We start from the raw sequence: 17,295 nt of genomic DNA, 5'->3' as shown, positions 1-17,295 counted from the left end.
AATCTCGAGAGTTTCTTCGTCGGTGTCTCTATCTATTATTATGAATAGTTATTATATGAATATGGTCTTGTTTTCCTTTTTTATGTGACAACAGGCTGAAGTTCTGGCATCTTTACTGTATTCAGCTGACGATCAACGTTTTTCCATGTTGATAATCTTGCATTTGAGTCTTGTTTAAATAGTTGTTGTTTTTGGACACACTGTCAAAAAAGAAGATAGGAGGTAGGAGCGCAACTAATCCTTTTACCTCACAGCGTCCCTGAGATCCAGGCAAGCGAATGACCTGTAAGTTCTCGCGAGATCAGATCGATATCTTAAAGTTGGAATGACTTCTCGCGATACGTCAGGAGCGTTACCCCATTTTCCAGCTGTCCCTCAGTCGGTCGGGATTTTGGAACCACGGGAGAATCGCCGGAGAGGGCTTTGGTGATCAAACAGCTCATTTTGGGAGAAGATATCGCATTGTATGGTCGCTTAAATACGCAACAAGCTACTTTATCCAATATTCCACGATGGAAACTGAACTATGAGGTAAGGGTAGAGTGTATTATGTGTGGTGTGAAAGAATGTCCCTGAGCGGGCTGACGAGCTGACGTTAGCTTCTCACTGCTTAGCCTGCTTGCTTGCTAGCTGCATTGAGATATATACGTTCGCGCGGTCAGTTGGTGTTTAATTTACCCAACGTAGCGTGTCAGGGTTAGCCTCAAACTGTGATATTAGTCTGTCTAGGAGGGGCACCATTTTCGTCTGTGTAACAAGTCCGGGGCGACATGAAATTGCGGTGCAACCCAGCAGCTACTAACAGTTAGCCAATATGCTAATGTTAAATCACTGCATTTGCCCTGGCAGACTGTGACCTGACGTTAACGTTGACTGATGATACTGTAGTTAACCTTAGCCTCGCTTGTAGCCAGGTGGGGAGATAACGATGCGTCGACAAAGTTGGTGACAGGGCAAGTGGCGACTTTCAGGGTGGTGGTTTTCTCAGTAGCCCAGCGTTTGCTAACATTAAATCTGATGTTTCTCACAGCTGCCCATCGAGTATCTGTCCAGTCACAGTAGCCATCTGAGTTCCCTTTATTCTGTTTGAACCCGAGTAGTGCTTCAAGTTGTTTAGCGAAGCACCTTATTGTGGGCGAGCGTAGTGAAGTAATGGAGGAAGTGTGTGTGTGAGTGAAATGACAGATAGATCTTTCCTGTCATTGCAAAATCTCTTTCGAAAGAAGTGAACATACTCATCCCGCATTAGGGGATGTGTAACTTCAGCTGAATTGACGAGGCTTTATGAGCATCATCAGTGAGGACTGGTTCCCATGGTAACATGGATGCTGACTGGTCCTCTTAAAGGTGGGAGGACTGCAGATGAAAGTGAGTTAAAGTGTATATGGTGCTTAAATTGGTTCTGAAATGGCTGCTGAAATGCTGAATGGCTATTTGATCTGACCCCAATATTGAATCCTGTCTGTGTTGTTTTTTTAATACTTTTAGACAAATTGTACAAACAGTACAAAGACACTTTAACATGACACGCCTGATTTAAATGCTCAACTCCTGTAGAACGCACCCACAAATAGCAGCTGGTTTGCATGTGAATAGCAAAATGCACTTTTGCAACTATGCTGTCCTTAAAATAATTTATGTGTGAATATTTACTGTTACAGTTTTAAACAGAGGCTCTTTGTTTTTGGTACAGATATAACAAGACATCTGAAAACGTTGCTCCAAACTCTCAAAACATGTGACATGTGTTTCGTCCCTTAGAGAAAGCAAATGTTAGTTGCAGCTTTAATCAATATCTGACTGACTAAAAGAGACTAAAAGAGAATTATTCATTATCATTATCGTGGATATATACAGGAGGAGTAGGGCAGTATGTTTTACCTGTGATTTGTGCCTGGTCATCTCTGTGTGCCTAGCAGGCAGCCTCATCGGCACTGATTGCTACACAAGCGTAACAGAACATAATGGAGGGCTGTACACGTGGATGTACACCCTCTGAAACTCTCACTGATTACTGAACAGTGTGTGTGTGCGTGAGAGAGAGAGAAAGAGAGAGATAAATCCTATACATCCAGTTTATTTATATAGATCCAAGGCAAATGGAAAACACACCAGTTTTATTTCAGAATCAGAATCAGAATTCCTTTATTAATCCCTGGAGGGAAAAAAATTTCTGTTATCAATTAAGTGTTTTATATCAGAGACAATCATCTGCAGTTTTGGAAAGCTCAAATGTTCACCTGTTACCACTGAACATTTTCCTCAGCCAGGGTACAACAAGTAAAGTGTAGTTCTGGAAGGTGAGTTTGTGTTCTTACTTCAAATAAGCTATAAATCAAAACCACATAATACAGTTTGTTCCAGCATATCCCAGGACTGCATTCAACAATTCCAACAGCTTCAAAGGCCTGAATTCATAATATTAATTCATCACCAAGTTGGATCAGGATCAGATTTCCAAACCTTGTGATCATTTTGTTTTACTTGATAACACAAATTTAGCTTTTGTAGCAAAACCATAACTGGAATCTAATTTCTCTTCAGAATAAACCCAGTTATACCACTTGACGGGGTCACATGGCTAACACGACCTTAGGTCTCCTATACAGCCTGCCCACAGATGTTTTCTCGTATTTTGCCAAAGCAAACCATTTCACACAACAGGACACTCATGAAAGCTGTGCAGTAGTCTTACATTATACAGTCAATTATTGGGTTTTTTTGCGTTGTTTAGGAAGTTTACTCACAAGAATTAGATCAGCAGGCGCTAATAACCGTTATCTTGAATGAAATAGTCAGTTCATTTGTGAGTTTTATACTTTCATCATGAACGGACAGTTTTACTATTGCTTGAACTGTGAGGAAAATATAATTTCATGATCCTTGAATGTTCCAGTGATGTGCTTCAGTTAAGCTTATTAGCTTCTCAAGAATTTTTGCTATCAGGTTTTACATTGTGATAGTGCTAACATTAGCCTACTGTGAAGGCTATGGGAGCAGGAAGGCTGAGAGAAGAGAAGGGTGGAGTGATACAGGAGTAGCTGATGGAGAGACTGCAGTAGTAATCGTGTGTGTGCTGGGTGGGTGGGTTGTGTGTCCTGTCACCTCTCAGGTCTCACATCAGTGTGATAAGAATGTGCTCAGGGTCAGTGTCACTGGGTGTGTTGATAGCCAGCTTTTCTTTAGTGTGTGAGTGAAAAAGAGGGAGACTGTGGAGGGTGTGTGTGTGCGTGTGCATCTGTCCAATATAAATGCATGTGTTACTTGCGTGTGTTTGTGTGTGTGTGGGAGTATGTAGAGTGAGGATGCTGATGTGAAGAGGCTGCAGTTATTAATACCAACACCATCACTGTTTCACCTTCTACATAAGACGCACCCAGCAACTAAAATAAAATGAAATAAATCGTCTTAACTTGAGGGCCAAAATTGATTAGGTGAACCTTTAATTATTATTTTTTTTTTCCAAATAATGTAATGAAGAGTAATGAAGAACACCCTTCAGTATTTGCCACAGTCATGATTGGACTCTTTAATATTTTTGCATTTTTAAAAGTTTAATTTGCAGTGATGGAAACCAAGCAGATCTTCACATTTTACTGTATAAATCAGTCCAAAAACGTTTCTGTGAATCAACTAATTGGCTTCAGACTAAAACAACAAACATTCAGGTGACTGAGGACTGAGGGGTTTCGTCGGCGCAGTGAGCTGATTGAACAGTTTTCTGTCCTATATGCAGTTGTCTCAAATGAATTAATGGAAGGAAGGGATGATGGTTTGAGTCAGATCGTGTTATGAAGCTGCCTTTAGATAGTGTGTGTGTGTGTGCGTGCACGCATGCGTGCATTCATGAGAGGGGCTTAAACTGGCATCTGCCACAAGCCTTGATAACAGACCAACACTCGAGTTACATCCCAATGCTCTAATTATACAGACTAATCCCACAAATACAATACATGTACACAGGGAGAGCAGAGTATAAAACCCTCAATTACACACTGATGACAAAGGAAACAGATGCACGACACGATGGCTCCAACAAAACAAATTTATAGACCTCTCATTGACGTTTGCATTGAGTTTGCTGCTTGATTTATTATTTGTGCCGGCTTTTCTCACCGATATGGGAGACACTTGAATATGATCGGCAAAATAAAGCAACCAAAGTCATGTTTGTACAAATGAACACCCTCTGATGGAAATTCAGCTCCAGCAAGGCAGCTCAGCCTATGATTAATGCAGAAGACATCGCGGGGAACACTGGGAACGCTGGTGAATTCTGTAACAAGTGACAAAAAGTGTGACCTTCCCTCCTGCTAGTTTCTCTGGTCAGAGGTTTTGTGGTAAACTGATGCTCACCAACAAAAGTCACTTTGATTCACAAGCTGCTTACTTGCTGGACACAGTGTAGCAGCCTGACATCCGACTCGATTTTGGCAGCATGAGAGGCAAAAGAAAGTCCTGTTCCAGTTCATGTAACTTCGCCTAAGCAGAACACTGTGCTCTCAGCTGCAGTTTACCCCCTTGGTGTTCATTTGTGTCAAGAATTATGTGGAGCAATATCTGAATATGAGTCTTACAGTGCCATAAACCAGTGTAGTTTTGGGGTAATAATTAAATGGAGATTATATTCTCACTGAACTGACATGCTTTGGTTGCCATGGTCTGTGGCTATTCCTGACTAAACCCTTGTGCTCGCATTGATGTGAGCTTTTAAGCACACTGTGGGAAATTATCTTGAAGATTAAATTCAATTAGAAATCCAAGGACATTTATATAATTGAGCATCCAGGCCCTTGTTTCGAGCCAGTGAAAAATCTACTGTAGTCTCCCAACTGCTTCAATATTTTGTCATCGGCATAAAGTGTGTGTCTGTTTGTGTGGGGTGGGCTTTGTTCGTCTGACCTAGTTAAGCCGGTTACTTTGTCCTCCCGCTCTGATGATAATGAGACACACACACACACACACACTTGCACTCACACACTCTTCAATAGGCCAAGGACAGTAGTTTTCCACCAAAGAAACACTCAGCGAAAATGTCCACAGCAATGTCTCACTGCAGTTGAGGTTAATTTTTTTGATGGACTAAATTCCAGCCACCTTCATTGTATTGTGGCGGCAAATGTCTCAGAAGTGAATATTTTTCAGTTTCATCAAATAAAACTGGTGCTGCATGCAAACATACCAACAGCCTCTTTGCTTTTTCCGCTCATCTCTTAATAAGAAAAAGAGATTTCTGTTGACACCGTGCTGGAAAAAAAAAGCAGCCGACACACACACTGAATACACCCTCACTAAGTGTGTGGAAATGTGTGTCAGATTATTGTTATGGGTTGTCTGCCAGCCACAAGGAAGCAGGAGGGAGGCACGTCTGGATCTGATCAACATGCCGCTCATACACACATCTGTACATATGGATGTGTTATTTTTAGGGTGCATTTGGCACTATTTTACTTCATATTTTTTAAACATTAAAAAATAGAATTCAGGTGTAAGCTTGAATATCCTGTTTTGAGCTTCTTCAAGAATTTCTGAAAGAAAGTTAAAGATGTTTGGTGAAGTTTTTCTAAATTGCTGTCCCTTTTCTGGGTCAGATCTGGGTCATTAGGACCTCACTGGGTTTTTTGTCGTTGCAGCTAACTTGCTGAGTTTTCACTAACTTTTCTATAATTGTCCTATGTGTGTCTGCTTTCTGTCTATGTCAGTTCCAACAAACATTCCATGTTTTCAGATTCTGCATTCTTATTTTTTGGTATCCACTTAGCAGCTTTTCAGTTTGTGTCGCCTGAAAGGAACACAAACTTTAACAAGGCTCCAGCAGAGCTTTTTACAGGCCAGCAGCAGAAAACTGTAGTTTGCTGTGGTCAGCTCCCAAGTGAGAGTGTGTGTAAATGAGTGAGTGTGAAGCAGAGTAGTTTTGAAAACAAGCAAGTATGCTCAGGCAGTCTGCCCTGCATGAATAAAGGTTTGCTGTTCTGTTGACCTGCACAAGCGTGGCTGACGTGATCCACCGTGGATTCGCTCTAGCCTGAACAGCAGACTGAGAATATTCACAAATATGCTCTGTCATGAAACAATTAGCATTCAACCACCGACATCCCTCACGTTAGATGTGACTGACGGGATAAACACCTCATCTGCTTTTTTCTGAATGTGTTGTTTCAGGTGTTGTGTAGTGCAGAAGACTGAGTGAACCATGGCACAATTCCCCACTACATTCACAGGTCAGTATGTGTGTGTGTAACTGAAATCAAAGACAGATACTGTCACAGCTGATGTTTATATTTTCCTCTCTGAGTTGACAGCACATCGCTCTGTTGGCTCACCATAATGCATTAGAAGCCGAGCTAAAGCTTTTCCTCTCATATATATGTAATGAGGACATAACCGCGGATGTAGCAGCTGATCTGTGGTCAGTGCTGTCAAACTGAGACAAGAGACAGACAAAGGCAAACTCCAACTTCTCAAAGACCTCAAGGTTTGAGCATTGGAGCAGTATAGACAGTTATTGTATCCACAAAAAGCTAATTTTTAAATATTTAAATGTTTTTTCCTGATCTTTTCCTTAAAAACATTATAGCAGAAAGATCCAAGTTGCGTTAGTAAAGACAATTGAATAAACATTTTCTTCCAACAATAGTTAACAAAGGGAGTAAAAGGAGATATCATTTCTGTGAGCGCCAACGGTGCTTGCTCTTGAAACTGAGTCAGCATGAGTCACTGAAACTGCCAGTAAATAGTGCAGGAAGGAATTGTCAAGTTGAAACAGAAGAGAACCACTGCACTGATTGGCTTAGCGTCTGAATAACTCTGAGGAGGAAGTCTAATTTAATTGATTTAATCAAGAAACATACTTCAAAGTGGAAACAGTGTTATTAGTAGAGCTCAGATACAGAACAACTGAACAACTGGCTAATTATTGAGTGATGGACTGATAAAGCTGACTGGAGTAAGTGTGTTATTTGTTAAGCATATGTTACAGAGTCATAGAGCGAACAGTTTCTGACTCTCATTCCCTCATCCATTCATCTTTACTTTCTTTTGCTCATTAGTCTCTGACTTCACACACTTAATAGGAATCTTCTTAGAGGACCTGAAAGTCATGACTAACACATTCTTCTCATTCTTCCCTTTTTTTCCACTGTCTGTCTGTCTCTCGGTCTGTCTATCTGGCTGGCTGGATCTGCCTTTGTGTTGCACTTTGGGTTTGGTTTCTAACCTGTAACTGTGCGTGCTTGTTTTGTGAATTAGGTCCAGATGTGTTTCTGATCTCAGTGGATGAGAGAGCCAAACATGATCAGCAGTTTCACAGCCTCTCTCCGACTGCCGGGGGTTACATCACAGGTAACAGTCTCTCTCTGCCGCTTTTATGCAACCTGTTCAAAGTGGGACTGTTGTGCTGTTACTCCTCCTTGCCGTTCTGTATCAAGGGTACGAGGACGAAATGGGGGGTGTGTTGTTGCTCCACCTCTGAGCCTGCAGCAGTGGTAGTAACAGACCTGAACTGATGCGTGGGAAGCAACATCTTGACAGACAGCTAGCAGGACTCAGCGGCTAGCTCATAGAACAACAGCTGAAAATTATTTTCTGATGTTTTGTATTGCACTTTTAGTGTCAGGCTCATCTCACCAAGAAGCTCCACTAAGGTGATACCAAAGTTTACCACGAAACTAAAGTGAGGAGAGTCGAGCCGAGCTAGAAGCAGTTAAGATTAGTTGTAGTGCTGGTATTCAGCAGCACAGTAAGGACATGAAAAATGTAATTTTGTATTTCTGTCAGCATCCTGAAAGTTTGAAATGAGATCAAATTTTGGTGTCTTTAATTGAGGTTTGGCTTTCTGCACATGCTCATAGGCGACCTTTCTTTTTGAGTCTGTCCTGTAATCTCAGATAATGTTTCTGTTTGTCTGTCAAGGCGACCAAGCCAGGAACTTCTTCCTTCAGTCAGGGCTGCCTCCTCCCGTCCTGGCCCAAATCTGGTGAGTCACAAAGCTGGGTAGTTACTGTGAACTCCCAGGCTGACAGATATTAAGAATCCAGTTTATCTGATTATTTTTAAAAATCATATGATGATGATGATAACCCTTCTTTGTCCAGCATTTCATCATCTTTTAACTTTTTCACCTTTTAAGGGCTCTGGCTGATATGAACAGTGATGGTCGTATGGACATGCAAGAGTTCTCCATCGCCATGAAACTCATCAAACTGAAACTCCAGGGTCACCCTCTGCCCCCAACGCTCCCCCCCAGTATGAAACAACCCCCACTGCCTTTACCGCCACAGACCGGCTTTGGTAAGACAGACAAAAACACAGTGTGCTGTTTGTGTTGTTTAATAAAATAATGCGTACAAGTTTAGGCTGTGATGGACTGTAACTCCAGGTAGTTAGAGTGATTATTACATTGAGTATTTCTCTATGAGTTCTTTCACTCATGCGTGTTTTCACAGATAATAACACTCATGTCTGTACTGTGTGTCTGTTCTCCAGGCATGCCCCCGTTGGCTCCCATCTCAGCCCCTCTTTCGGGCGTGCCTCCGCTGCCCCTGCCACCGCTCCCCGTCGGAGTGTCTCCACCGCTCGTCTCTTCTGCCCCGCCTCCCCTCCCCCAGCCCATCGCCAACGGAGCTCCACCCACAGGCATGATGCAGCCCATCTCAGGCTTCTCCCACCCAGGTAACCCACTGTAACAACTCAGGGGAAGGTGGTATGTTGAAATGTTTGTGCTATGTGTGTGGGAAGTGTGGGTGTGGGCAAAGGTTTCAGTTCAAAGCTCCTGTTTACACATAATATACTCATTTACGTTTTAGACAGATGCTGTGTTTATGTCTGCATGAATGTTCTCATCTAAGCAGCAGACCCCTGTTTTTTAATGACGCTAGAATTTTTATAAGATGTAACGGGTCTGTTTCTGAGACAGATGATGCAGTTTGAGTTTAATGCCACCTCTTAAGCCGAGTAGATAAAATCACGTGAAATTAAATGCTTTGCAAAGTGCTTATGTTGCTTGAAGTTGAGCCTCTTTTCTGTCTCTCTCAGCTGCCTCGGTCAACAAGTCCTCTTCATTTAATCGTTCCAGTACCAAGTTGCAAAAGGGCCCATCTTTGGACACTTCAAGGTAGACCACACAATCTGAAGTGTTTGCACCGTTTTGCCTGATGATTATCAACTGAGATGAGAAATTGTTAATAATAAAAAAAAATTCACAATTATTTTTGTCCCAGTGTTCAGCCGCCCGCTGATTGGGCCGTTCCTCAGTCCTCCAGGCTAAAGTACAGGCAGCTTTTTAACTCCCATGATAAGATGATGAGTGGACACCTGACAGGTACTTACACACACAAACATGCCATTTTAGGTGACATATTTCTGTCATGTTGGCCACTGCATTAAATGTGTTCGATGATTTTTCTTCCTCTACCAGGTCCCCAGGCTCGTACCATCCTGATGCAGTCCAGTCTTCCTCAGAACCAGCTGGCCACAATATGGTCAGTACACTGAAATTCAGCAGTTGAAGCCTTAAACAGGAGTGCACACTTAGAAGGCATTATGCCTTAAAATATGACATTTGTTCCATCTGTTTTTATTCCTTCAGGAGTCTCTCTGACATCGACCAGGATGGAAAGCTAACGGCTGAGGAGTTTATTTTAGCCATGCATCTCATAGATATGGCCATGTCAGGGTTACCACTGCCCCCTGTGTTACCACCAGAATACCTCCCACCCACTTTCAGGTAGATACTGCAACAAAACACTACATGAACTGACAGCAATGTTGCTATATTTTAAGGTATGTGCGTCCTTGTCCACTTAACTTCTTGGTAAAGAACCTGCTTTGTTTTCCCCGCAGCGCCAGAACAGTTCAGTTTCAGTCCAGTTCACTACCACAAAACGAACAACGACTCAGATGTGTGGCAGCGTGCAGTCTGCCCATGAAGATGTCGATGTATTGTTAATTTGTGTTGTTTTGCTGTTTGTGTGTGTGTGTGTGTGTGTGTGTGTGTGTGTGTTAAAGGCGTGTGCGAAGTGACAGTGTTCAGTCAGACCAGAAGAGCGTTCAAGAGGAGATAGAGGAGGAGAGTGAGAGCAGCATGGAGAAGAAACTACCAGGTGACTGCACAAGACTACTCATTACTGGTCAAACTAGGAGTAGACCTGCCCTCAGCTATGTTGGCTTCAAGAACTTACTGTGACTTTCCACAATATGACAGTTTGACAGTATTTTGGGCTTATGTTAGCAGTATACCTAAAGCAAAAAGATGTAACAACTGTATGGCTAATACACACACTCCAGTATTTGTTTATTTATTACAAATTATGTAGTCATCACAATACTGAACAATGTTAACACCTATCGCAGTTTTTCCTCATATCGTGCAGATACGGCCTTGGCAAATCATCTTTTCCATTTTCCATTTTGTTTATATTAACTCCCTTTGTATCTCCACAGTGACGTTCGAGGACAAGAAGAGGGAGAACTTTGAGCGAGGAAACCTGGAGTTGGAGAAGAGACGTCAGGCTCTGCAGGAGCAGCAGAGGAAAGAGCAGGAGAGGCTGGCAGCGCTTGAGAGAGAGGAGCAGGAGAGGAAGGTAAGCTAACTCAAAGCCACGCTGTGCGTTTGAGCTGGTCATGGTTTATAGCTTTTTTATGAGGCTGTAAAGTAATTGCATTTATAACTTCAGTGTTGAAACAGGCAAGAACGCACTGGGGTGACTCTTTACAATATGTTGTTTGTTATGAATGCTCATTTTTGTATCCTTGCGTTTCAGGAGCGTGAGCGTCTGGAGCAGGAGAGGAGACGACAACAGGAACAAGAAAAACAACTGGAGAAACAGAGGGAGCTGGAGAGGCAGAGAGAAGAGGAGAGACGCAAAGAGATAGAGAGGAGAGAGGTGTGGAGGAGAAGGAACGATAACCAGCTCTGCATTTTAATTGAAGAGTTATGGCTGGGTTGACTGTTAACTGCTGCAGACTTGTAATTACATCTTCTGCAGACAACTTGGAGGCCTTTCACTGCTCACCACCGCCATCTTTAAATCTCAACTCGTCCTGTAAAGATCCCAGTTTACACTCCCACAACAGATGGCTTGTTGTGATGAAGTGTGTGTGTTGCGTGAATATAAAATACAAAATCCAGTCTTGCGTAAGATGAAATGCAGTTGCAGTTCTTTAACCTTTAATATTTTGTTATGAACAAAAGTGTAACCTTTTGGCGTGTTTTGTCTGTCCAGGCCGCGAAGCGCGAATTGGAGCGTCAGCGTCAGCTGGAGTGGGAGCGTCAACGCCGCCAGGAGCTTCTGACTCAGAGAAACCGAGAGCAGGAGAGTATAGTGCTGCTCAAGGCCAGGAAGAAGACCCTGGAGTTTGAACTGGAGGCACTGGTAAGCAAACACATGCACGCACGCACACTAACAAACTGGTCTCCGAGCCGACTTTTTAAGTTGGCAACTGCAGCACAAGCACTACCAAAGTCAGTGTACTGTGGAGAGTTACTCTTTGATAAAAGGTAAACCAAAACCAATCGGCTAACACGAACAGCAAGACCACAGCAGCTGTCAGCGAATTCTTTCTGTATCCTCATACTTTAGACATAGACAGGTACGTAATATATTCTCTTCAATCCCGGTTTCCCAATCTGTAGAATGATAAGAAGACCCAGTTGGAGGGCAAACTGAAGGATGTCCGGTTTCGCCTGTCAGCTCAGCGGAGGGAGGTGGAGCAGACCAATCAGACCAGAGAAACACGCATTGCAGAAATCACCCTGCTACAACAGCAGCTGCAGGTAGGAGAAATAAGTGTTAAACCATGAGCAAATGAACACAGATTCATTTCTGCCACATCTTTAAGTTCAGACGATTCAACATTTCGATAGCATTTCAGTCTATAAAATGCCTTTCATCTAATCTAGAGCTGCCACAGGTTAAGAACAAAATCTGGCCTGCTGGCTCATTGCCACTGTATTAAGACACACTGATGTACCATACTGTTGATGGTTAGCTAACTAATATTCACCTGAAAAGCAGACTGTGGACATCTTCAAGTTGTTACATTTTCTTATAAACTGTAAAATGAGTTCCTGTAGAGCAGAGTAGAGAGTTGTGAGCTTGTCAGTAAAATGATTGCTCATTGTTTATTCTGTTGATGATTGTGTGCAGGACTCCCAGCAGTGGTTGGGGAGGCTAATTCCCGATAAACAGAATCTCAACGACCAGCTGAAACAGGTTCAACAGAACAGCCTGCACCGTGAGTACTGCATTAACTGAACGCACACATACACACTCTTGCCATGATATTTGACAGTGTTCTTCGTTGGTTATTCTGACAAATGTGTGGTTGTCGGTATAACAGCAGCAATGTTTGTTTTAACTTTTGACAAGTTCATACCTTTGACAAACACCTGTGACATAAAATCCAGAGTTAGCAGAGGTACTGGTTCACTGACTCTCTGATTATCAAAATGTGCTGCAACTTGCTAAATCGTTGTTATCGCTAACTCGTTCAGTATATTTTACAGACTTTGCTGAGCATACCTGTGACTCACCTGATCCCACTCTGTGTCTGTGTGTATTTTAGGTGATAGTCTGTCGTCCCTGCAGAAGGCTGTGGAGCAGAAGGAGACCAGCAGACAGCAGCTCAGAGAACAGCTCGATGCTGTGGAGAGAGAAACAAGGGCCAAACTGCTGGAAATAGATGCTTTCAACACCCAGCTGAAGGTAAACAGCCAGTGGACTAACACATTAATAAACAGAGGGCACAAGAGGAAGATCAGGTTTGTTGCTCTGAAATACAGTGACCATTGCGTTATTGCCTTAAATAGTTAGCAAATTAGCTTAAATTTAATCCTGACGGAGCACTCATTGGGCTCTCTTCTTGTTATTTTTATAAAAGCGGGAGGTTATTAACTTTTTCTCCTCTTATGGACAGTATGCCATGTTGCTATCCTCACTGAAATCTGCTGGAGGGCCTTGACTTAAAAAATCAAATGGATGCCAATAAAGTCCATCATTACTCTTCATCTTACAAGTTAGAACATTCCCTCCACCTTTTGCTACAAATGGAGTAGTTTTAGTTTAATAATGCTGATTTGCTGTTAGGTTTGATAGATTTATTAATTCAGTTAGCTTGCTAACACAGTAGTTGTGTTGTCAAATGAAACATTGTTCACAGTGTTCAAAACATTGTATTGGTGTTGTGACTGTAGCTTTAAATCCTGTCCCGTCCTTCGTAAACCCATCTTCATACTAGTTTAACGTAGTCATGAAGTTCATGTCCAGTGATGCGCTTAAAATGTTCATATTTATATCTGACCACTGTATCTGTGCTTGTATTTATGTTGGTGTACCGTTACATGTATTGCTGTGTTTTTGGAGAGAGCTAGCAGTGCACAGGAACACCTCAGTGGTTTCCCAGACGGCTGCTTCACGTAGCTTTCCCCAACAATTTGCTCAGGAGAGAGGAAGATGGAGGGATTTTATTTCTAAAGGTTGGAGCTCAGCAGTTTGTTTTTACTTTTTGTCCTGTTTGATGTTTTCTCTCCGTTTCCCCAGAACACGGAGTCAGATCAGAGAGAGGAGAAAGATTGAGAGAATGAGAGGGAAAAGAGAAAAGGGAGGAAGAGCAGAGACAACACAGGCCGCAATAAATTGGTTTTCTAATGGCTGATCTAATCAAGTTGGTTCTCCATCTTATTCAGTGCAGTCAGCATAATGCAGTGATATGAGAATGTTGTCCAAAGCCTTTGAGCAGCAGACAAAACCAGCAGTGCTGGACATCAGTCTCATCCAGAGTAAGGTCCAGTCATGTCTCAGTGGTGTGATTCTTTGCTCAACAGAGGCATAGATCACTGAGATGTGAACGATGTTTGACCATACTGCCGTCCGCCTTCCTTTCTTCACCATTTCCTCTCCCCAAAATCTTCTCTCAATACACTGCTGTTCTTCCCCTGTCCTTTACACCCACTGGGTCTCTTCGTCTCCAATGCTCCTTGTGCCTTTTTCTTGATGCTACACGCTGTCCTGTTCCTCTATGCTTCCTCCCTGCTTCTTCATCCTGTATTTCTTGCCTCTCGCTTTCATTTTCTTCCTGTTATTGTTTGATCCGCATAATAAACCCTTCCTTCTATATTTTCTACTCCTTTATTTATCTCCTACACTGGCCTTTTGCTCCCTTGCCCATGCCAGTCTCTGTGTGAGTTCTATGCCAACCACTGTGCCAGGATAGAAGCCCTGCGACGCCAGCTTCAGGAGGAACAGAGAGGGAGACAGGTAGAGCACACTGCCACTGCTGGACTGGGGTGGTACTGCAGCTGGGCTATACTGCCAAATTAAATATCAAATCATATGATGAACACACTGCCTTTTATGGCAGACGTGGAACATAGAGCATCGTTTGCACTTGAATTGGATTTGATTGGCAGACTACTTGAGAAAGGGTTACAAGTTAAGCACACTCTTATTAGACTACTAACATGCAAGCCGCAAGTCTTTTAGTCACTTTAGAAGGCTTTGCCATCCTTAACACAGACAAATCAGACTTTTAAATGCCTGGTTTGCGCAGACTTTTCTGATTAACATGTGCAGCGTGATGCCCCCGCCAGGCAGCTAGATGTACTGCAGACTGTAATTGTCGAGCTGCAAGTGGTACTGACATACTCATGTTCTGATTCTGGTGTGTTGTTGTTGTTGTTTTTGTCACTCATCTCAGAGGTCAGAGTCAGCAACTCTTCTGACAAGCATGCACTAATGTATAACAGGGAGGGAGGGATAGAGGAAATAAACGATAATGTGGATAATTCTTGTTTGTGTATCTCCAGAGACATTTATGTAGTTATTTTTCAGATTGAACGAGCAGAGAAAGAAGATGAGCACATTAACTTGGAGGTGGTAGCTAGAAGCTTAGCAGGCAAATTGTGTCAGCCTCATTACTAACCTGAAAGCCATCTGGTGAATACCTAAAATGACTCACACTAAACAGTTATCTGCCATCCAGTGCAGACAGGTCAGTTAAAAATCTGTTCAGAGGCATTGCAGTAAATGAACGAACAGCTGCACTGTTGCTAACCTGAGCCTGTTTTATAACACTGGCTGTGTACATCAGTCATCACAGTGAGTCACAACAGCCTCTCCCTCCATGAGTCAAGGCCTTATTGTGCTCACGCCTTTTTTGTTTAATCTCTCCTGAAAGGGAATCACCACACTTTCATCATGGATTAAAATGTTTATTCAGCTACTTGGAAAGCAGCTTGAAATAAGTAAATTGGAAAAAGAGCAAATTGCCACACAAGAGTGTATGCTCCTGGACACTGTCTATATGTTGAATTGATCTGCATAAAATGAAATCTGAGCTGAATGCAAAAGAACATTTACTCAAGTAAACTTATCCAGCAGCAAAGCCTCACTGCTGCTGTTGATTATTGTCTAATTTCAGTAGTTACACATAAAGTGTTTTTACATATTATGTTTTTAACAAAATTTGTTACGTGTCCATCTCATTTTTTTCCAGAGAGGTCTGAATTACTTGCTACAGGCAGAAAAACTGAAAATAAATTCACCTTCATAATTTAATGCGTGTGAATATTGACTGAAACATTAACTGTGAGTGTGTGTCTGTAGACTGTTGACCCTCTGTGTGTGTGTGTGTGTGTGTGTGTATGTGTGTATACCTGTACATATATGTGTGTGTGTTTCAGTGCCAGGAGCAGGGACAGCTACAGGAGTGTGTGTCAGCCGTCAGGGTGTGTCTGGCTCGGCTAGACTACGTTATAAAGGTCCACACAACAACCCAGCCCAAGCCCTTCCCTTTGTGCCTCTTTCTTCTTTCCTCTTCTTTTCATCTTCTGTATCTCCTTTTCTCCTCCCCATTACTCTCTTCTTTCTTCACTTCACCTCTTTCTCTGGTCACATCCTCTTTACTTCAGTTCATTTCCTCTCATATTCCTCCTCTTTACCCCTCCCTCTCTCCTTCTCTTGTCTCCTAAAATGTTTTTATCCTCTTTCTCGCCCCACCTTTTCTTTGCCAACGCTGGTGTAAGCTCACTGCATAGCCAGCTGGCTAACTGTGCTTCCAGAGAGATTTACTCTTCACGTAGTTGTCATGCTAAGCTAGCAGTCTTGCTAGCTTAGCAGGTGCACTCGATTAGGTGACTTTGTGCTGTTGCTACGCTAGGCTCCTACTAGATTACTACACTGTAATATTGGAATAATGCTACTGTCTATGTGCAACCAGATGATGTTTCAGCCAGACATGTAGAAGCTCATAGACTGATAAACTAGAATCTGAGTATGGTAAGCCTTATTTTATCCAGATGGATGTGTGTATGTGTGTGTGTGTGTTTGTGTGTCTGCTCTGTGCGAGCAGGAGTGTGTTTTTGACATGCTGTGTTGTCTCACGTCCTTCACTTCCTGTTTCAGGTGATTCGGAGTTCCCCCTTTCTCTCTCTCTCTCTCTCTCTCTCTCTCTCTCTCTCTCTCTCTCTCTCTCTCTCTCCAGAGTTGTAGCTGTACTCCTCCGTCAGTCGTTTCTTTCTGATTGGTTTGCTTGTTTCTGAAGGTTTCCTCACGTCGGTTGTTTGGCTGAAACACGACAGCTGCCTTGTGTTGATGTTATATTAACAGAGTGTGTTCTAATGGCACAGCTGGTTGACATGACTACACAGAACTGCCCCCCACCCTCATTGCCTCCCCGACTCCCCACCTCCACTCTCCCTTTTTTTGTTTATATCTAACCCCTCACACAAACATACTGTGCCTTGTGCAAGCTCCGCCCTGCTGCCATCACTGTAGCCCTGTGACTGGGGCTGGGCTGGGTCAGTGTCACCTCCTGCAGTGACAAAGCCCCCCAACTGTAACATCCTCTTTCACATGAGGATTTATTTGCTGACATGAAATCAGCTTTCGTAAGGTTTTATACATGATTTCTGAACAATCTCCAAACAGAACCATGTTAGGTTCACACTTTGCAGTTTGTTTTCCAAATAATCACTAGGATCACATTTACATTGTCTGTTGGTTTAGCGTTGCTGAAAAGGGAAACGTTATGTGTTCTCACAGGTAGGCTGTTGTTGATTATGGCGCTGTGAGGAAACGGCAGTTCACTGACTGCAGCCAGACATCTGTTTGTTGAGTGTCAACACCAGCTTGAGCAGCAGAAAAAGTACACTGGCAGAAATCCACAGTCACAACCGTGTTTAGACAGAAAACCAGGCCAGAGAAAGAGACGGAAGAAGAGTCGTGACGGTTTTTGCTGATCCCTTGTCACTCACTGACAAGGGAAGGGTCTGATAAATAATGTGTGTCCACTCCTCTT

The 17,295-nt window shown here is 42.8% G+C and overlaps 1 protein-coding gene across 3 annotated transcripts in view; it reads left to right on the top strand.

Annotated features, from left to right (window-relative positions):
* The first annotated feature begins 356 nt into the window (after nt 1-356).
* Nucleotides 357-17,295, top strand: part of itsn1 (intersectin 1 (SH3 domain protein)) — a 37,070-nt gene continuing 20,131 nt past the window's right edge. Inside the window, exons 1-19 of one of the 3 annotated variants that reach the window (XM_046401237.1) lie at nt 357-531; nt 6,163-6,221; nt 7,249-7,341; nt 7,912-7,975; nt 8,129-8,289; nt 8,485-8,670; nt 9,034-9,112; nt 9,219-9,319; nt 9,416-9,479; nt 9,587-9,724; nt 10,006-10,100; nt 10,441-10,580; nt 10,761-10,883; nt 11,223-11,372; nt 11,633-11,773; nt 12,147-12,234; nt 12,565-12,704; nt 14,172-14,255; nt 15,680-15,757. In XM_046401237.1, coding sequence (XP_046257193.1) covers nt 6,194-6,221; nt 7,249-7,341; nt 7,912-7,975; nt 8,129-8,289; nt 8,485-8,670; nt 9,034-9,112; nt 9,219-9,319; nt 9,416-9,479; nt 9,587-9,724; nt 10,006-10,100; nt 10,441-10,580; nt 10,761-10,883; nt 11,223-11,372; nt 11,633-11,773; nt 12,147-12,234; nt 12,565-12,704; nt 14,172-14,255; nt 15,680-15,757 — 1,953 coding nt within the window. In that variant the 5' untranslated portion in view covers nt 357-531; nt 6,163-6,193. The other 2 variants (XM_046401238.1, XM_046401239.1) reach the window with 2 other exon arrangements.

Source organism: Scatophagus argus, chromosome 10, assembly GCF_020382885.2.
Source record: "Scatophagus argus isolate fScaArg1 chromosome 10, fScaArg1.pri, whole genome shotgun sequence".
NCBI lineage: Eukaryota > Metazoa > Chordata > Actinopteri > Scatophagidae > Scatophagus > Scatophagus argus.
The sequence above is the reverse complement of the archived record's forward strand: the minus strand, read 5'-3'. Positions and strand labels throughout refer to the sequence as shown.